Here is a 21,491-nt window from a genome sequence, read left to right on the forward strand (position 1 = left end):
CCACTGCTGGAGCTTCAGACAGCAAAAAAACCTCCTGTAAATGCAACATATCTCTGTGCTTCCTGCCAGCTGGCCAGCAGCCAGCCTATTTCCTTCAAAAAGAGGGATATTTATTTTCATCCTTTTAGAGGCAGCCAATTCATCTCAGACCACCACCAGCCAAAAAAGCTTTATAAATTAGCAGCCCTTTTCTTTTAATTCTCTCCCCCACCCCCTTAAATATTCTTTTCCTCTCGTTGTTGGAGTCGGTGTAAACCCTCTGCCAGGACGTGCGAGCCGCGGCGCATTGCGACACACTCCCCTTTCTCTCCAAGCTGGAGCAAGACAGTAGCGGTAGTGTCTCACGAAAGCCAGAGGAAACCAAAGCAAAGCCTCGCCGTGACTGATTCTCTTTCCAAATGGCGTAAGCAGGCCAACTTCAAACATGTGAATAATGAGTTATCTGTGCCTCACTTTGTTCGGCAGCAGAAGAGAAGGTTCCTTCTAACGTTTTCCTCCTGCTCCCTCCTGTGAACTTCTGGGCTTCAGCTTTCAGAAGTGGGCTGGAGCAGTGCTGGCACTTGCCGGCTGCTGCCTCTCACCGGGGCTCGGTGGAGATGTCCATTGTCCTCCATGGAGGCGTTGTGTTTGAGTCCCTTTCTGCCATGGGCAGCCAGCTTCCATTTCCACACTGTCCTCCACTGGCTGTGGGGCTCCACCAGATTCTTCTTGCCTGGGGTTTTCCCATGGTGAGACTCAAGCTGGAGATGGGTTTCCAGGGAAGACCTGAGGGATGTTTGCATCTTGTGTTATAGGTGTACAAAGATGAAACCACCCCACCATCTGCTGTAAGGGACAGGCCTGCTGTTCCCATAACACAGGCGTTTCACATGTGGCTTGTTTCTGGAGCATGTGCTGGGACTTGACAGTCAAGCCGAGACTGAGACTAGGAAAAAATTCAACCCTCCATAGAGGATTGGTGTGTCTCTGAAGTACCTATTTTGAGGGCTACAAGTGGGATTTGAAAGGTGCTTTGTGTGCGGAATGGAGTTCTAGCCACTGCTGATTGCTTTCTTGTGGTCCATTCTCATGGACATGTAGAGACTAAGGCACTGCATTATGTGCAGTGTGGCTGCACGGACTGCTCCCAGCAAGCTCCTTGGCTGGGCTGTGGCATTTGGCTGTTGGTATTTGAGCAGAGCCTTTGGTGCAGGATGGTGAGAGCTTGTTGGTGAGATGCTTGGAGCCTGGCTTCAAAGGTGGACGCGTGGGGTCTCTGTGGCCACTGATGGCTCTGCTCGAGCTGCTGCCGTCTCCTGGCTCTGGTCGCCTCTTCAGTGGAGCTAAGGAAATGATCTGCAAATGTGTGTGTTAATGAAGATCCCCCCGGAGCTGGAACTGCGCGTTTCCTTCGCTCCAGCTTGCCGCCAGCACTCACAGCAAGACGCCTGGGCAGGGCCAAGCCACTTCCCACCATCTGCTCTCCCACCCTTTGGTAGCACGGGGCTACAGTGGGGATGGGGACCAACGTGGCACCCAAATCCGAGGTGGGAGAGCAGTGCTGCTCCTGGTCTCTCCCCACTGTAACCCCTTTCTGCCTTTGATCAGTTTAATGTGCTGCATCTCAGTAATCTGGGGAAATAAGCTGATTTTGGTGAACACCACGGACACCCACCCACTGCCTGGAAACCCCATCCAGGTCCTGGCTTCGGAAGCCGCATCAGGTTGCACACTCCTAGAAGGAAGAGCAGGATGTGTTTAGTCTTTGAAATGTTTTAATGCAGAAAGCATGTCTTTAAATCATAGCTTTGAGGGCCTGAGCTGCAGCACAGCACACACTGTTTCGCTGTCTGCATTCCAAGGAAACACCCAAAACTTCCAGTGTGCTTCTTATTACCAGCCTAAAGTGTCAAATTCACATCGGCTCTTCCAGCTGGGAAGTGTTCAGCAGGATCGTTTGTTTGATATGCTGATACAGATCTTGTTGCTACATTGGGATCGTAGGTGATCTGTCAATGTTTACATCATGTCATGTTCAATATCAGAGTGAACTGACTCGGAAACCCAATCCAGTGGTGAAACCCTTGTGCTGCTGGCAAGAAGTGCTGAAGGTCAGTAGCTGCCATCATTTTATAGTACTAAGGACTTGTTTCCATAAACATTGCCCTGCAAGCCAGTGACAGCACAGCTGGAAAGGCAGCGCAGCATCCCCAACCCAGCAGCAGGTTTCATGCCCCAGAATTCACAGGTTGGGGTGATTAAGACTTCTCAGACAGATTCCTTGGGATAAAGTCTGGAGCTGTTTGAAGTCGATTAAAAAATCCACCCACTGGCTTCGTAAGGCTTTGAGTCAGTCCTTGGGTTAAGCTAGAAACCACCTTCCTCTTCTCTAAGGTATGAGCTATTGTTCACTTGACGACATTGGTTTCCTCTCCATGGCAGCTGTGGGTAGATGGGGAAGGGCTTTTAATGAAGTCAACCGCTGCAGAAATTAAAAAGCTCAGGTTGTTCTGATGAAAGAAACCCATTAACAGTGATTCTCTCTTGCGTGACAAGGTCTGACATCCCCAGCTCTAAGTGACAAGCAGCAGGAAGTCCTGGGCAGACAGCCTGTACCGAAGAGGGTTGGCAGCCCAAGGTGGTGGTTTTTAACTCATTCACTGCCTTGTTTCATGCAGCTTATTGCTGCCAGGTTCCCACCCATGGAGATGGGGTGAGACACAGCCTGGAGAGGGTCTAGGAGTGCTGAAATGGCCCTGATCCCACCACAGCTCTCGTCTGGGTTTTCACTCCTAAATGAGCCCCAGTGTTTGCTGTGACTTACACTTGCATCAAGCTTTCTACTTTCTTTGTCTCAGGATGGTTTTGGGGAGGTTTTGTTGGTAACTGCTGGGTCTCCCCACAACCCAGCCCTTTCCAGAGGGTGTAGGCACAGCTCTGCTACTTACTTTAGGCTTGAAATCCCCTGGGCTGTGCCCACCTTCAGCAGCCTGGGGACCAGGGCAACCAAGTGCAGCTTGATGCAGCCACATGCAGCCCTCTCAAGTTGTGTGGCAGAACCATCTTTAAAAACGTTCCCAGCAGAGATCAGTATTTTGTAGGGTTTCCTCAGTCACATGCAGGATGCTACTGCAGGATGGGGTTTCAGCTGAGACAGAGGCAGAGAATTTATTTCCCATTAAATTTATGTGGAAGTTGGTCTTTTAAGTCTTCTTGGCTTCTCTGCTACGCTCTGCTTGAGAAAACTACCTAAAGGTACAACGTAAACTGATTTTTCTTATTCTGTGCTCAAACGTATACTGAAACAACCAAACTTGGACCAAAATGAGACACCTCAGTGCACATGCTTCCCCCTGGGGACAAGTGCTGAGTGACAGATGCTGCTCCCATCTCCACAGGCCCTCAGATAAGGCTGAGGTGCCTGGGGTCCAGGGATGCACAGAGATTAGAAGAGATCGTTTCTGATGTAGATTTGAGGTTTCTTTGGTTTACTTCACACAGCAGGGGAAATACATTTTCCATTCAGGGTTTGCTTTCTGCTGGGAGCTCACCCTCACCAAGCTCTGCTCTCTGGTGTCAATATACATTTCTGTTTGGCGTTTCACACACCTGGGAGCTGGGGGATTGCAGGGTTTGGGGGGGTGATGGGGTTTTCACTTCCATGTGGAGCTCTGAGAGGAGGGCAAAGCCCCTCAGAGGCAGAAGCTGGGTGTGATTTGCTGTTGTGGTACCCGTGGAGCGGCACCATGGCAAGGAGCCGAGCTGGGAGCCGGTGCTGTGCTCCCGCCTGGCGTCTCTGCTGACGGTCCGGCAGGAGGAGCCAAGCAAAGGAGATCAGAAGATAGCACAGAGCAGCTTGAAAGGGGGAAATCTGGGGACTTTCTGTGAGTTTGCTATGAACTGACACCAAGCTCCCGCTCCGCAGCTGCGAGGGGCAGGGAATGGAGGTGCCAGCAAGAGGAAGCTGCACTTTTTCTCTTTCAAATGCATCACTTTTCTTCTTAACAGCCACCGAGAGCTGAGCTTGGCTCAGCTGGGCTGCAGGGCTGGATCTGATAAGACCCAGCAGCTCTCAGAAGAGCTGCAGAAGGATTTCTTCCCAGCTCCTTGCCTATCTCCCCGGCGTGCCCGCACACCTCCAGTGCCCCGAGCCCTGCACTCGATGAAGCTGGGATAAGGCATTTGCTACCTTGGGAAGGTCCTTTCATGGCAGGTGCAAGGAGCTGGGGGTGTTGCTCATCTGGTAAAGAGCAAGGAGAACGCAAGGTCTGAACCTGGCACCAGTGTAAAACCAAAGCAGCTCCGGCTTCTCTGGAGTCCCTCCAGCTTTGTGCGGGTGTAACTGAGACTGGAATCTGGCCCAGAGAGAGTGAAGTTGTTTGGCGATGATTAATATAGTAAAATGCAAGAGTTATGTATCAAGTGTATTTCATGCGCCTCTCGCCTCGGGACACTTAGCATAAATTTAATCATTATTGCCCTGTGCCAGCAGCTGCTACCTAAGGAGCTGGGAGTGCTTTACAAATGCTCATTAGCTGCTGCCCTGCCTGGGGAGGTGGGTGAATACTCTCCCCATTTGATGGGTAGGAAAAGAGGAACAGAGAGAAAGCAAAGTGAGGTGGCCACAGCATGGTATTGGGCAGCTGTTCCATCCCTCCCGCAGCTCCTCCAGCCCTGCCTGGCTCTGACCCTGTATGGGCAGAGCTGGGGATGGGGCTGGAGCAAGATGAGAGTTTGTTCTTTGTGCAATGAGCAAATGTTGTAGAAAATACTTAAACCCCAGGGCTTCCTTTGCTGTTCCCCAGTCACCACCCTGCCAGGAGATGTGGTTCCTCCTGCCTTGCACATGTCTCCTTCCTTGCTCAGAGTGAGCAGGGGCTGGTGCACGGACAGCACAGGGCATCCTGACCCTGGTGCACACATCCTGCTCTTTGATCAGATGCTGGCTCAATGGGCCATCTGGGGCCTCTTTGGGTCAGTCCATGTCCCCTCTTCAGCAGGCTCTCTGTCTGTCCAAGCCACAGGGTCTTTCCTCATGTGTGCGCTGTGCAGAGCCCCACGGAGCCAACCTGCACCGGGGCTGCCAAGCACTGCCCATGCGAATTAGAGCAAACCACGAAGGTGGAGGCTGTGCCGAGTGTGTAACTAGGGTGCTCCAGCCAAAGGGTAACTGATCAGATATCAGACTCTCTTATCATGTTCCAGGGCACAGACAAAAGCTAGAAGACCAAGCCAAACCCTTCACCGACCGCTACGGGGAGCTGGAACGGCTGCGCCAGTCCATGAGAGTCACCCCAACAACACCTAACCCCCGCGGATCCCTCAGCACCCCGAGCCACTTTGGGTCCCAGGCTCAAACTCCAATACAAGGTAACTGGCTGGGTGCCCCAGCCTGGCGTCACACCCCAAACCCTTGTGCTTCTGACACAGTCAGCCAGGGAACGGAGCCATCCCAGCTGAGCATGCTTCCCTCTGGATGGTGTTTTAGGGTTGGAGTCATGCTCTCCCCTGGGTGAGCCCTGCCTGCTGGACAAGGGGTTTGCTTGGGTTTCTTGACCGTAGAAGCCTTTTTGCACCCATTAAATCAGCAGATGGCTGCTGAACAGTAAACCCAGGAGTTTTGCTTCAGATTCAGGGTCTTAGGGAAACCTGAGCAGTTTCAGCAGGAGCGCAAAGGAGGACATAGCAATGCACGTTGAATCCAGTAGCTTCTTTGACATGAAGGCACCCGCGTAGACAGTTAAGCATCAACTAGAAAGGGTGTATTATACTTTACATGCTAATCCAAATGGTTTCTTATCTTGTTGCATTGTGTTTATGCCAAGTCTGGTGATCCATCACCCAGCTCCAGCATAATTCCCCACACGTATGCACACCTGCATGGGTGCACGCGTGCGCACACACACACACAACCTTTGCTCTTCCTGTATTTGCCATCAGCAGAGCTGAGCCCTCAGGGGTTCCCCAGGCATCTGCATCAAAGCTTGGTGCCACAGGTAGGAATTGCCACCAGTTACCCAAGAGAGGTCAGCCTGCTCCTTCCATGCACCCGAATCTCAGCCCCATACAGCATTGAGCTGGAAATACCCGTCTGTCTCCCTGCTCCCAGCTTTCCACTCGGCTCAGTACGGCCGCACGCTACCAGGATGCATTAAGAGACTGTTCTCCTGTCTGCACGTGGGAAGTCTTCCTTTTTCATACATTTTAATCATCTTGGTGGTGTTCTCCTTTGAACATCAGCAGAAACACTAGCAGGGGTTTTAGGAAAGCGTTTACGCTGCTTGCACTTTGAGTTTGGGTGAGAAGGAGCCCTTGGAAGGTTTCATTTGAAAACTTCCAAAAGCCTTTGTGTTGTGTATTCAGGAGTGCTGCAGATGGTTGAAACCCTCAGGATCGGGGCAAAGAGGGTATCTCAGGTGCAGAAACATGTTTGAAAACGTTACCTGAACGGTAGAGCTGCCCCGCTCCTCCCAACCCCAAATTACAGTGAAATTTAATTTATTTCTCATTGAAATGCAAATCTCCATGCTTGGAATTTTCACTGATATTAGCACGGTTTGTGAGAAGAACCCGGGCACTGTGTGTAGTGTAGGATTATCATTTGATTCTTGTTTTAAAAGGCAAGAGGGAGGGAGAGAAAGAGCTTCATAGGCTCGTCACATTGGCTGTAATAAAGAGTTCTTGGGGGCAGGGAAAAGAAAAATATGTGTATTTTAAATTAGCACAGTCCCCTGTCGTGCCAGCAACCCAAAGAGCATCGTTTGGAGCAAAGAATCAGGTGATGACACAAATGCAGCAAGACAAAAACTGAAACTGGCCACAAGCTGCCATCCCTGCCAAACTCCCAAATGTCAAGTGACAGCAGGAGTGGAGACACACAGAATTAGCCATCTAAAGTCATTCCTGCAGAGGGAATCCAGAGTACCAGGAATGCTGCAGAAGGCAGATCGTGCACGCTCTGCTCTTGGCTCCCTTGCTCCTGAATTGGAGGAACTGTCTTAAAATTACTGTGGGTTCTTCCCAGCGTCACTGGGAGCAGGATCAGCTCGGTCATTTTCATCTCAGCCCTGTCCTTTTGACACAACGCTGACTACAACCAATATAACAACAATAATACTAAAAAACCCCAAACTCTCTCTTGCACACACACGGCTTATTCACCAAGATCGTAATTTTTACCCAAGTAAGTGGAGCCTGACCCGTGCCAAGAATAACACCAGAGTTAACAGGCCTGTAATTCTCACGACTTGGCACGTTCTTAGGTAACGCACACGAGAAGCCGATTAGCAAAAGGCATAACGAGATACGGGTTAGGAGGAGCCAGCGGGGCAGGCTGAGGTTCATCCAGCACCGCTATCCTTTACGTGGTGCTTCCCAGCCTTAGTGTTCCCTGTGCCGGGAGCCAGCAGAGGTGTAGGTTTTGCCTCCACAACCGCCTGCCCGTGGCCTCCCGGTTCTGCTGACTGGGCACTTTACACAAACGCTTCCTAATCTGCTCCTGGCAAAGCCAAGATGCTGAGAAACAGCTTCAGCCACTGAGGGGGGATTCAGGCACCTCCAATCCCTGCACACAGCATATGGAGGTTGGGCTTCGAAGCTGATGGAGATGCAGAAGATAGTGTTGGTCTTTGAGGTCCTCCGGAGATGTGTTTGCCTTAGTGCAGTCCAAACTTGGCTCCTCAGGCTGTGGCCACTGTGGAGATCACAGCAAGGACGTTGGTGTAGATGGGAGAAGGATTTGGCCCTCAGCCATTTGCAGAAGACTTTCAGTAAAGCAGCCCCGGAGGTTATAAATAGCCCCCGAGTAAAACGATCCTCTTGAGGTTAAATGGTCTCAAACCAGAAACCTCCCGGTAAGAGCAAACCGATCGTTTCTGAAGGGCATGCCAGGAAACATGGGAGGAGAGTGTGCTCAGCACCGAGCCCAGCGGGTCACATCCTGCTCTAGCCCTGGGTTCTGCTGCCCAGCGTCAATGTATTCCAGTGGCTTCAGTCTTGCCCTACCCCGTGCAGACGGGCAAGGAATCGATCCCTTCCTCTGCCTGTCCCATGAGCAACCCTCCTCACACCAGGATTCATTCCTGCTTTGGGGGAAACCAGGGTGCTTGTGAGTTCACCCTGTGAGGAGAGCCTTGCACAGTAGCCAGGCAGCAGGACAGGCAGACCCTCATCTCCCCTCAGCAGCATGGCTTCCCTGGCCTCAGCACAGCGGAGCCATTTGCCTCCATTGAGGATTTGGCCTCATACTTCTCCAGTGAGGTCTGGAAAATGTGAGGTTTTGAAATCCCGGCTCTCCCGTCTCCGCAGCGAGACACCAAGCTGTCATTAGGATGTCTTGAAACGGTGCCTTATTACGGGGCATGCGAAGCCAGAGCCTTGCGTGCTTGCTTCATTCCGAGTTTTGTCTCCTAGCTTAAAAACAAATCAAGTAGCTCTCAGAAGTGAAGCAAGATGTCCAAGGAACTTGCTTTGTGCCTCTGCTGCTGCTCTGGGGCAGTGGGGCGGTGACAGATGTGTTCCCTAAGGGGGACAGCCCCTGCAGCCCCCGGCTCTCACCACGATGATTTGCCCCTGTCCCAGCAGTGGTTCAGGCTGGTCTGCGTTATTCCCATTGCGACAGAGGGGACTGCCCTGGCAGCGGCTCCTGGGCTCCAGCTTTGTGGTGGAAACATCTTCAACTGCTCAGAAGCAGTTGTGTGCATTGTCCTGCAATGTGTAGGGCCCTTGTGTACACGAGGGCAACTGCAAAGTGATCTCAGACTTGATCTGCTCAGTAACAGAGCGAGCTGCTTTGATTAATGCACTTTGATTAATGCACTTAGCATCCCCTTACATGCTCTTCATAGTGCTCCAGCAGAACCAAATTCCCTTGACTTCACAGGCAGAACAGTAAACGCTGGATCCTTTTGCAAGCTCCATCCTGCCTCCCCAGCCCTCTGTTTGCCGAGCGGTTTGGGAGTCGTTGTCTTTGCTGGTGAAGAGCTTTCAGATCTGCTGAGCTGGAGCCTGGTCCACCATAACCAGCTTGATTTCCACTCTGCTCCTTCAAACCAGTGCAATGTTTTTACCGCAGGCCAGCCATCGGCAGAATGCCTCACCATGTGCATTTAAAGTAAAAGCTCTCTCTCTTTTTCTTTCTAAATGCACATTTTTAAAGTATTACATTACTTTTAAGAAGCCTCTTGGCATAGGCAGCGAGTGCCCTATTGTTTCCGAAATGCAACGTGGCTCCTCTGAGGTTAAGTCCTGAATTATGGGCCCGGCAAACACCCTGAATTGCTGCTTCCTAATCCCCATCCAGATCGACTTATGGTTTCTTTAAAATATCCGTTTCTTAATGGATAAAAACATTCTACCATGGGCAGAGACTAAATTGTTTCCAAAGGAAGCTAGGCAAGCATTAGTGGGAAGAAAACATACTGTGGGATTCAGCTTCAGCCTCAGAGGAAGGAGCGCGCTTAAGATGGGTTTCCTGCCTGCTTTCAGGCTTCTGTGCCTATCTTTAACCTGCTCCTCTGCTCCTCCCAATTACTTTTGCCCACTGCGCAGTGAATGTCCCTTAAATGAGTGTGGTGTGTAACCCTCAAAGAGGAACCACAGGCCAGTGCTGGACGGGAGCATCCCCCTGGGGAGAGCCCAAGTGCCCGCGGCCACTGCCTTGCTGCTGATGTGCAGCCACCTCCGTGTCCCAGCTGCAGCTCAGGTGCCCAAGGGCTGCAGCTCCTGTGAAACAGCAGGAGAGTGGAATAGCACAAGAGGCCCAGCCCCAGGCTCCAGGGATCCTGTCCTGCCTTTGACGTGGGGTTTTTGGATGTGCTGGGATCCTCACTGCTAGCCTGGGGTCCGCTGCAGGAGGGCACTGCCTGCATTTGAACCCCATCTTCATTGCCCCATCAGCCTCTGTGCTCAGCCACTGCTCCACAGTGGGTTTCCCATGGCAGACTTGGCCTGGTCCAAACCTGCTCAGCAGGCAAGGTGGTCTAGCTGCAGGCTGGGTTGTAAATTCAGCAACTTCCTTTTATGTAGTCAGGGCTTGTTAATTTCGTTAATACCCTTTGAATGCAGGTAAAGAGCGAAGCGCAGGCAGGCCAGAGGCAGTGCCTGCCATCAAGGGCATGTTTCCCGTTCAGCCCACCCACCCGCTCCAGTTAGCACCGTTAGCTTATTCATGAGCTGTGCGGGATGGACTGGCAGGGATCGGCTGATGCGGCCCATGCTGGGCAGGGGGATGCCGAGGGGAAGAGAGGAGCTACTGCGGGAGAGGAAGCGGGGAGAGCCTGGCTTGTTTAGTCTAGTGAAGTCAGGCTGGGAGCAAGCTGATTGCTCTGTGTAAATACATCCAGGGGGTAAACAGCAGGGAGAGGAGCTAATGTAAGCTATGAAGGACAGTGCTGGCACAGGAGATGGGGCTGAACTGGCCCTGAAAAAATCCAGGCTGGACATTAGAGGCAGGGTCCTCCTGAGAGGGCAGGATGGGTCCAGAGTGAGCATCCCAATGGAGAAGATTGTAGAGGAGGCTGAGATGCAGCTGCTTCGCTGAGCTGGGAATACCTGGGAATCTCCATCTCACTGCCTGTGCAGAGCAGGAGGCTGCTGTCCAGAATGTTTAGGGCTGCTGGGAAGTGCTGGGAGAGGACTCAGTGCAGGACTGGTGCTGCTCCCCGGGGTACGTGTGTGTGTGCGTGGCAGCACATGGTGTCTGGAGACAGCTCGAGAAGCGAGCCGCGAACGTGCTCGGCAGCCTGGAGGAGGTGCCTGCCGATGCTGCGATAAGCGACCGAGTGTTGTTGTGTTTTGGTTTGGGGTTTTGCTTTTTTCTCTCTCAGACTCTGCAGAGGAAGTACTCGCACCCAGTTCGTGAGCTGGTTATATCAGATACAGAACAATCGCTCCATGGGCGTGTAACAACGGATGCTGTTCACACCCGTGGGTTCATTTTTTTTGTCAACACCACCCCTCCATCCCCCAGAACAAAGTTTTGCTCTATTTTTCGTGGTGTGGGAGGAAGGGGCTGCTCTCTTTTTTAGCTGGCCCTTACTTGGAAAGGAATGAACTTGTTAACACATGTGACGGAGGCGTGAGAGCCTGCCTGCGTGTGTGGGTGCAGAGGAGGGCGGCGCGGCCCTAGAGATGAGCTGGGTCTTCAGAGACCAAATGCATCTCATGCACCTTCTTGTACAGAGCAGATTCTCTCCATCCTTGGCCACCTGCCTCTCGGGCTCCCAGATGGAGCTGTTCCAATCAGGGGAAGGAAGCAGAGAGGAAGAGAGGTCAGGAAAATGCTGAGAGACAAGTTGGAGGTCCAAGCATCACAGAAACTAGTACAGAAAAAATAGCCAAAGGTATACAGAGAGAGAGAGTTTCTGTCCGCGCTCCGTCTCGCACGTGCATGCATACTATATACATAAGCATAAAGTATCATTAGTGTTTACACTGTCGTCAATCATCATGGCATTAGGCAGGAAAAGAGGGTTTCCCCCCCCCAGGCTAGATTTTTCATGACAATTTTGCAAGGCACATATATGCATATAAATAAAATGGTGATATACGGCCAGGCTGTAGGTATTTATATATTCTATAAGCTTGGAGAGTGCCACACTATCAAGTTCCCTTTAAATTTCCTTTATTCTGTCTGTGTGTACCACACACTATGAGTACTTGTGTGCTGTGTACTACACACACATGCTTAGGCTTATTGCTGACCTCAATAGGCCACTGCGTGTTCCTCACATCTCTAAAATGGGAACCAGAGTGATGTCATGAGATGAGGGCTAAAATAGAGGGGCAGCCCTGAGGTTCAACCCCCATTGCTGCAGAGGCAGCTCTGTGCACCCACCTCCTTCCCACCCACCCAAGAAAAGCCCTGGATTGCCTCCATGGTGCAAAGCAAGCTGCTGTGTCACTTGGGTGCAGTTGTTTTATCTGGAAGGAGTGGAGCAGCTTTAAAAGCCTGTTTCTGTCCAGCTCCATGTGCGGGGGGGGGGACGGGGGATGGACACTTGGGGGTCCTCAAAAGGTGCAAATTGCAGCTGCACAATTAAACACCGTGGTGTGTCCTGGCTTCCATGGTCCCCCAGCAGCACAGCCCTAACTAGGAGACAGTGGCATTACTAATCAGGGCTTTGACCTTTACATGGCTTTTATTTAATACACATTCCACACTTCCCCAAACTCCCATCCAAAACATTGACATTTCCGCTGATAGATTGGGTCAGATTTTGGAGTAGTTGGGGGACTCAATTCACTCTTACAATGGTTAAATTCTTACAGCTAAATGGGCTTATTCAGTTAGTGCAGCAGCTGGTGTGATTTCGAGAAGAAAATAAACATTTCCTTCAAATATTTTGATTGGCAACTGGACAACTGAAATACTCAAGCTCAGATTGCCAGGGCCCAAAAAAGCAAATGGGGGCTGGACGGCGAGTAAGGGAGGCAAGCATAGTAAATCCTCCACAGCAGCAGCATGCACATGGGTGAGAGATGCGTTGGATGCTGCCTGCACTGGGGATAGGGCAATGGGTGAGCGACAATGGGGTGATGGAGTGATGGAGTGATGAGTTAATGGGGTGATGTGGTGATGGGTGTTTTACAGCCTGCGGTTGGTGGGGGCTTAAAGGGCACATGGGGCCCACGGTTGAGCTTCACCCACACCCATTTCCCCGTCATTTGCTTGGTGCATCGCTTGCTCATCGTTTGACGTTGTTTGACGTCTGGCTGAGCGTGATGGAGGGTTGCTTTGCTGCTGAGTTAGGTGTTACGGAGGGCATTAATGGCAGTGGTTTATTTGGACCTTGCTGAGGCTCTTTCAGTAGAGATCTCAGCTGCAAGGCAGGAGGGACGATGAGGCAGACATGGGGCTTCATAGCTTTGTCCTGTGTGGATTCATGAGGTGGAGGGGTAGCCAGAGGTGAAGGAGCTGGGATGAAGGAGCAGCCCGGGATGAAGGAGCTGGGATGAAGGCTCATTCCCGCACGTTACGGCCGCTCCCGTACCGAGCCGCGGCGCCCCCTAGCGGCAGCCTCCCGCCCGGCGAGCGCGGCGCCCCCTGCTGGCAGCGGGGGGGGCTCGGCTGGGGCTTCCCCTCGGCGTGGCTGGGCAGCATCGGGGCAAGGGCCGCGCTCCGCCGGGGAGCCCGGGAGCGGACACGGACCGGCTCTGCCTCCCGGTGGCTGCTAGGGCGTCACATGGCGCGGTGCAGGGCTGCCACAGCCCGGGAAGGCTGCACACACACCGCACCCCCCAAGGCACAGTGGCAGGTGCAGCAGTGGGGTTGGTTTTGGGGTTGTTCTGGGGTTCTCAGTCTCAGACCGGTCTGGTGAAGCCAGAGCGTTGGTCTCGGCCAGACTTTGACCCTGAGGCCCAGTGAAGATGAAGATAGCAGCCAGCGCATCCCCGGCCCCACAGCAGCTCAGTGAATGCACTTGTGTCTGGATCAGTATCAAGGACTGGCTGCCAAGTGTTGCAAGTTCAGGCCAATATAACTTAGGCTCTAAAAAAAAAAAAAACCCAAAACCCTTTGAGTGCGTTATAGAGGGAAAGGGAAATGTGCCCTGAGCACTTGGGGTTTAGTTCGATTTGCATTTCATGGAGTATCATTTACAGGCATGTGAAAGGTACCGCAGGAGCGCGATGCGATCGCTGGGGAGCGTCGTCTGCTCTTGGGAAGGCAGCGAGCCTGGGGTTTCGGGGGGAGTTTTGAGACTGCTTTGTCTCTGTATGGCAAAACAGCGCAGCCACCGGTGCCCCGACGGGCTCCGGCCGAAGCGATGGGCTCCGGCCAAGCTTCTTCTTGCAGAGCCGGTCCCCACACCTCGGCAGCAGCTCTGGTGCTGCTCCTGCAGTAGCTCGGCTCTGGGACGGGGCAGAGCTCGCTGCTGGAGGGCTGAGGTGCGAGACGAGGCGGGGCTGGTCACTTGTGAGCACTTTTCGCTGCGTTGTGCTTTCCCAGCCAGCCCCAGCACGGCGGCCGGGCTGGGTGTGAGCAGAGCGGCTTTGAGCTGCTCCTCTCTTATCTCGCACCAAAGCCGCAGCCACGTTCACAGACCAGGCGCTCCCCCACCTTTCTCCTCCTGGAGCCTGCGTGGGAAGATCCCGCAGAATGGCCGGGGGCGAGGGAGGAACCTCCCATCCCCATCTCCTTCCAGCGCGGTGGCTGCAGGACTCACCTGGGATGAGAAAGAGGGTTCAGCCCCAGTCCCCTCCCTATCTGCACCTCCACAGCATGCCCTCGCCACGAGTTAGCTGGAAGGGATTAGCTCAGTGACTTCTCCTGGGGAAACACCGCAGGAACTGGAACACCAGCCCTGAGAAGTTAAAATGCTTCATCGTAATAAATACATATAAAGCACACATCCCTGTGCAGGCATAGCAAATAGACAGCCACATGAATGCATGTGGCTGTATATATATGCATATCTAAAACCAACAAGCATGTTTGCTGTGCTCATCTCACATGTTTTCTTGCTCCAAGTCGATTTAAAATCCAGCTGATGTGACAAAAAAAGGCCACTGAGTCCAGATGTCATTCCACTGCCAAAGCAGAAAGGTGCGATGCCCCTGCTCTTAGCAAGGGAGAAACAGGGGTCTTGGGAGCAAACAAAACAATTGAAGAGCCTCCTCAATGTGGCCAAGGCTTTGGGCTCAGTGCACCAGCCGAGTGCTTTGGGATAGAGCTGCTCTTTCTAGGGGTTTTCCTCTCATGAGGGTGCTGGAAGGCTGAGGAGGGCACAGTTGCAGTGTTTACGGCTATGCTGTCCTGCATAACCCATACCAGAACTTGGTGTGCTCTGCTGATGTCTTGGGGACAGAAGTTTTGCCCTGTTTGCTCTCCTTTCAGAGCAAAACTCATTTCTCTTTGTCTCAGATGCACCAAGGCCAGAGGTGTGCTGGGCTCTGTGAGGAGATGGCAGCAGCCTCGGGTCAGATGGGAGTGCCACAGGAAAGCTTTGAGGTCCCCAGAGGATCTGCTGGTGGGGATTCCCATCTCTAACATGGGCTTCCTGCAGGAGTACAGGACCCGGCAGCAATGAGTAGAGATCCTTCTCCAGTTACAAGCTGGCTGTGACCCCCTTGGGTTTAGACCCCCAAAGAAAAGGCATGGGGGGCTCTGAGGGAGCTGGGTACCATCCCCACCACTCTGACCCAAGTCTCCCTTCCCCAGCAGGAGAAAGCCTGAATTTCTCACTCCCTTCATTCTCTTGGAAGGAGAAAAATACACAGAGAAATCGAGCGGGGGATACTGTGGCTCCTGGCTTGGGAGTTTTTAGCTGTGTGTTTATCAGCTTCATCCCCTGATGGTATCAGCACGAACAGGCCACCCACAGAAGGCTTAGCAGGCTGGTCTGGACTCCAGCTTTTCCTCCCGGTCTCCGGGTGTGTGTATACACACCACCGACCATCCCAGGGACCGGCCGTCTGGGGCCTGCATCCATTTATTTACTACACAGCTGATGTAATGGCTAAACAGTTTTTTTCTGTGTTTATGGGGTGTGCTTTTTTAATGTGCCAGAGATGAATCGACCCCTCGAGAAGTCAGCTCGGTCGTGTCCCTTCTTGGATCGGAAACAACAAAGTTTAGAACAGGAAATGGGAGCAACTTAAACAAATGGCTTTAGGGGGTTTGTATTTAAGTTCCCCAGCAGATCCAGAAGATGATTTTCCTTCTGACTTTAATGCCCTGGGCAGGGGATGGTGCAGGCTATAGGACAAACTCTACCAGCCTCCAGGACAGAGCTCTAACCACCCGCTTCCTTCCTGCCCCCCAACAGGCACATCAGAGCTGAGCCCCTTCTCTGACCCTCGGCAGTTCGACCGCTCCTTCCCGACGCTGCCGGCTCTCACCGAAACCAGGTTCTCTGACCCACGGATGCATTACCCTGGCGCCATGTCTGCCGCCTTCCCCTACACCGCGACTCCCTCTGCCACCGGCATCGGGGGCATCAGCATGACCAGCATGCCCACCACAACGCGCTTCCACCACACTTACCTGCCACCCCCCTACCCCGGCTCCACGCAGAACCAAAGTGGACCCTTCCAGGCCAACCCCTCTCCCTACCATTTGTACTATGGCACGTCTTCGGGCTCCTACCAGTTCTCCATGGTGGCAGGCGGCGAGCGGTCGCCCACCCGGATGCTCTCCTCTTGTACAAGTGCCTCAGCAGGGAACAACTTAATGAATCCCAACCTGGGCAATCAGAATGATGGGGTGGATGCAGATGGGAGCCACAGTAACTCACCAACGACCATGACAACTACTGGGAGGATGGATGAGTCGGTCTGGAGACCTTACTAGGAGGAACTCAGCTGGGCACCGATACCTTTAACTTAATCAGCCACCATTATGTTACTCCCTTTGGTAGTGAATAAAGCAAAATGATGCCTAGGGAGAAGGTAAACCAAAGTGTCCCAAACCAAAAGCAAACCAGGATCTCTGCATGCAAGCACAGGCAAACATCAAGCGAAGATGGACCAAGACCGACATTACATTTCAAGATGAACATCCACTTGAGGCTTGAATTCGTTGCTTGATGTGGTTCTTTTCATATGTTTTAAGTATGTGGATTGTACATAGGGGAACTAAAAAAAGAGAAAAGGACATGTGGAATCAGATGTTTGTTTCTTGCAGAACACTCCTCACTCATCTCACTCGCACCTCTTCCCCACACAAAGCATTCAAAAGTTAGGAAGAGCTCATCCTTCTTCTGCACAGTTTCAGAGAAGAGAGCAGGGAATCATCCAAAGCCATCCCTTTGCCAATGCAGGGAGACTGAACTGAAAAGGAAAAGGAAAAACCCAAGAGGATAACCCCTATTGTGTCCCCCCCTTCCGTCCTGCCAGCGCAGGGCCCCAACCACCAAAGAGCTGCGGGCACTGCGAGAGGGTCGGGTTTGCAGCTCTGCTGCGGGTCAGCCACGTGAAGGAGAGCTGTGATGTGATTGTTGTGACTTGCTGTTGACGACAGAGGTTGTATTGCTCTTTACCTGTCATTGTCGTCACTTTTAACCAGTAACGTGGCTGAGCCGGGCCTGGCTGAGCCCTTGCCTCGATGTTTACATGAGATGTACTTTTCACAAGACACGTTGCAGTTTTTGTTTGCTCTCCCGTCCTGACCTCACCATTCAGCTCTTTGCTCCCCTTAGCAGATCTCAGTGATGGTGGCGGCGGTGAAGGCGGCGTTCAGGACAATCCAAGATGTATGAGATGCACTTCCATGCACGTTAGCTGCAGAAAGGACTTCGGAGCTTTTGGCATGACCCTGCCACTGGTCTCTGGGTCTTCCTTTCATTCTCTCTGAGGGGCAGCACATGCAGCTGGTGGCAAAGCATCATATTTCTGTGATGATTCTTGCCCATGTTTTCAGCCAGAGCGGATGGATACATGATGACTTTGTTTTTGTTAAGAAGCAACTTACACTTGTCAGTTCATACTGAAAGCTCTAGCTGAGATTTGGAGAAAGGAGCAGTTTCTACTCAGTCCCTTGGTGCTGGGAATATTGTGAAGCAATATTATCTATCTAGCCTTTTCCAGGCCCTCACCCTCCAGTCCCCTGAGTGATCCTGAGCACGGGTGTCTTGCTGTGGATGAATAAGCTGAAGAAGGGGCATTAAGGCTACCATCAGCCTGTTGGTGGCTGGTTGCATCATGTGGCATCAGGTCTCCAAGCACCTCACACCCTCGTTGTGATACCAAAGAGATGGGAACCCAAGCGGGATGGTGGCAGGAGGTGGCAGGCAGCTGGAGAGGTGGCTGAGGTTCCTGGGGAGCACGTATCTGTGGTACCCTCTGCCCTCCAGCACCAGAAGGGGACACAGATGGCCCCAGTGCCACCAGTAACCAAGATTTGGGGGTAGGGGGTGTTTGAGCATATGAAAGTTGAAGCTCAGAGCTGCCCTGCCGGCCCCTCTGTCTCAGTGACACCATTACAGGCCATCACCAAATCTCAGTTGGCAGCTTGTCAGCACTCAGTTGAGGTACAGAGCGTTGTAATTGCACTACCCTGTCATGACTGGAGCAAGACATCCTGGCTTAGTTGGAAAGATGCAATGACCACTCATGAGTTAAATAAGCAACAAGAAGAACAACTCTTAAATAAGAAGAAAACTAAAAAGCCCTACCCCAGCCAAACTGCAACCTTCACTTGCCAGCGGTGGAAACTGGACCATGGCAGCCTGTGTTCTGATGCATTTACGTTTAGCATCCGATCGCACCACTGATTGAAAGCACAAGGAAACCAAGGCATTCGTAGTACTAAGTTAATTTAAGACTGTTCGTAGTGAGTTTAAAGAATAAAATAATAAGAAGAATGGCAATGATGTTGTTGTTGTGACATATTGTCATGTGAAGGTGCCGATGTGTGCACCTCTATTGTATGCAAGTGGCCACAGGACAGGCCAAAGGTTTTTGCTTTGCACTATAATTTGCTTTTTTTAAAAATGCACAATCGCTTGTACAGTAAAACCCCTTTGTCTGGCTCACAGAATATTTAACTATAAAATCTAATTTTTGGTCTTATTTGTTATAATAATATAATTCTTAAATGTGTTGAAGGATCAAATTCTTAATAATGCTTCTAATACTTGTATGTGCAGGGTAAAATAACAACAGACAGCTAAGGAGATGAGAAGAAAGGTCTTTGTAGATAAAGAAGGCTAAATTTGTTGGGTTTTTTAATGGTGTCTTATGATGGACATTAAAATTGCTAGTGATACCAAATAATGTGGTTATTTGTGTAATATACCAGCCCTACTTGAAGGTAATGCCCTATATTTAATATGTAGCCCATCTTTTTAATCTGTAGCACTTGTGACTGGGGATGGGGGAGGCAAGGAAGGAGGGAGAGAAAGAAGAGGGTCTGCTTCTGTTGAAGTCGCTGGCATCGGCTCTCTCTGGAGGAGTCTCTGCTGTGCTGCCTTCAGTGAGAACAGAGCCGGCTCCTTCGGGAGCGCTGGTACGAAGCCATAGCAGAGCAGTCGGTTCTGCTTTTCTGCTATCGGTGTCCATGTTCTTACCCGGTGTATGTGGTGATAGAGTCAGGCCTCCGTGTAATCATTTTAATGACTTTCCATGTGGAATAATAAACGTATGGTTTCAAGTCTCTCTGGTGCCTTCTGCCTGCTCACTTCTTACGGTGCAGAGGGAGGCTCCTCACGCTGCTCTCGCTCCAGGGTCTGACATGAGCACCCCGCTGCCCGGCTCTGTGTTGGGGGGGTCCCAGCTGCTGTAGGGGTTCACAGGGAGGGATGGGGGAACCCAGACACCAAGCCTGAGCAAACCCCTTTAGGCTTCTCCAAGGTAGGGTCCAGGCCACTGGCCTGCACTGGGCTAGCCCTGGTGACCCCTGCATCCCCAGCCCAGCATCTCACACCCTGGCAGCTGCCTGTGATCAGTGCGCCACTTCCCAAGACACAAAAACTCCAGCAGAAATCTTAAACAGGACCCAAATACCCACGTGGTCCAAGCCCAACCCCCTTAGCACTTGGTACTCACCTGTAGAACCCATCTGAGACCTGTAGAGCAAGAAACTAAAAGGAATCCCAGCCTACAACAGCATGTAATGCCAGCCTCTGCTTTGCAGCAGCTCCATGAGTGTAGCCCACAGCAGTGTCCATACAGGAAGAGGAGAAAAGAGAAAAAAACAAGGAAAAGCCCAAACAAAACCACAGTAAATGCTAATATGGGTGAGAACCCAGCTCCTGGCCAGCACAAAGAGGTTTCGAGGCAAACCCTAGACATACCTGCCTCTTCTTCACCACTACTGGGCAAGCAAACACCCCAAGGTGAAGCTGTTCTGTTCAGGAACCTCCCATTCCATATCCATTGGTTCTTTACTTGCAGCCTTGTTTAAAGCTGCAATGGAAAGAGAAGGAAAAGAGGAAAAATAAAAAGGGCTTCCATGGAAAAGGGGCTTTTGAGTGGTGCAGCCCCTCTGCAACCCGGTTTTGGTGCTGGTGCCGATGGGAGGGTAAGGCTGGGGCTGGACCAGGCACTGTCACTCAAGGTGATGCTGGACCAAGCTGGTACGGGGGGACTTGACAGCAGCTAAAATGGAGCTCAAGGAGCCAATGGTGTTAAATGTGCCCAGTGCCTGAGGGCCAAAGGGTGTTACTTTTATATGGGCATTATTTTTATATGGGCCACCTACCAAGCACAGCATCCAGCCTGCTGCAAATGCCAGGGCTGCATCTTGCTTATACACAAGTTTCACACCAATTTAACAAATTTAAGTGGGGAATCTGGATCCCAGCATGGCAGCGTGGGATGTGGAGTGCAGCCGCCTCTCCAAAAGGCCCCTTGAACACCCAGAGGGCTCCCCTTGGTCCAGGGAGACACTGGAGAACAAAGCTAATAGTAATAGTGTGGGGTGGTCAGAGCAGACATGTTTGGGGTTTCATTTGCAAATGAGAACTGAAAGGGCGAAAAAAAAGAAAATCCCTGGAGCTTGGATGACTTTTTTGAGCATTCAGACATTAAATTGAGTGGAGTTTGGGCTGAAAAATCTCCTAGGAAAAATGAAGAATGTTTCCTTTGAGAACAAAAGTCTCAGCAAAAATCTTATTATATTCTCTTTCCAGACCAAACTCTAAACCCCAGCCTCTGGTTTAATGACTCTGTTGTTTCCAAACTGCCTGTCTTAATAAATAAACTCTCAACTTACAAAAAGTCTCTGTGCTGTGCAGGACATGGGGAAGGAGCCTCCTGTGCTGCTGCAGGGATCCACCGGGCCCACATCATCTCTTCCCTTGTCAAAGGCCTTAATGAACCTTGCCCAAATGAATGATCAGCATCCTTAGTGCACAATCCAGTTCCTCTGAAACAGTGGGGACAAAGAGCCCTGTGTGTGGTGCTGAGCACCCCCAGAGACTCCTGAACTGGCAAACAGCAACCCCCATGGACACACATCATCACCAGCTCCCTCTTTGGCATCACCTCCATGGGCATCCATGGGGGTTAATCCTGCTGCCGGGCTGTCCTGCTGGAGAGGGTGGGTGCATTGTTGGGGTTGGGTTGATGTTCTGTTTAAAAACAGCCTATTTAGAAGCTACATGGTGGAAAACATGGAAAATTCATTAGGGTGTCTGGGAAAGTGTTAGGTTACAACGTCATCCACATCTACTTGCTCAGCGGGACCTCGCGCCTTGGAGGAGATAGATATTTATATACATGTATTTTATATATAGGAGTTCTTGGGGCTTTATTTCCCCAGTCGGTTCCCAGACAGGCACCAAAATGAGCCTTTCCATTTCTCAGAAGCTCTTCCAAAGCAGAGCTGTCCCTTTTTGCCTGTGCTGGGCTCTGTCCCTGCTCCCCCCCACCCCGTGTGCTCCAGCCCTGATGCTCCTGGTACCATCCCCAGGACTTGGGACAGGCAGGAGCTGCTCCTGTGAGGGGCAGAGGCACAACCATGCCAGGACCTGCTGGCCATGGGGCCGGCTGGCGCGGGGCTTGGCACGGGTGGGAGCTTGGAGAGGAGCCGGGCGGGAGGAGAGCTGGGAGCGTGCCCGAGCTGTAAAACC

The 21,491-nt window shown here is 51.8% G+C and overlaps 1 protein-coding gene across 1 annotated transcript in view; it reads left to right on the plus strand.

The window, feature by feature from the left end:
* Nucleotides 1-19,074, plus strand: part of RUNX3 (RUNX family transcription factor 3) — a 35,102-nt gene extending 16,028 nt beyond the window's left edge. The window contains exons 4-5 of the mRNA XM_005142453.3: nt 5,185-5,349; nt 15,747-19,074. Of these exons, the coding sequence (XP_005142510.2) occupies nt 5,185-5,349; nt 15,747-16,270 (689 nt within the window). The 3' untranslated portion in view covers nt 16,271-19,074. The remainder of the gene's footprint in view (nt 1-5,184; nt 5,350-15,746) is intronic.
* Nucleotides 19,075-21,491: the final 2,417 nt, after the last annotated feature.

The sequence above is a fragment of the Melopsittacus undulatus genome, chromosome 14 (assembly GCF_012275295.1).
Source record: "Melopsittacus undulatus isolate bMelUnd1 chromosome 14, bMelUnd1.mat.Z, whole genome shotgun sequence".
NCBI lineage: Eukaryota > Metazoa > Chordata > Aves > Psittaciformes > Psittaculidae > Melopsittacus > Melopsittacus undulatus.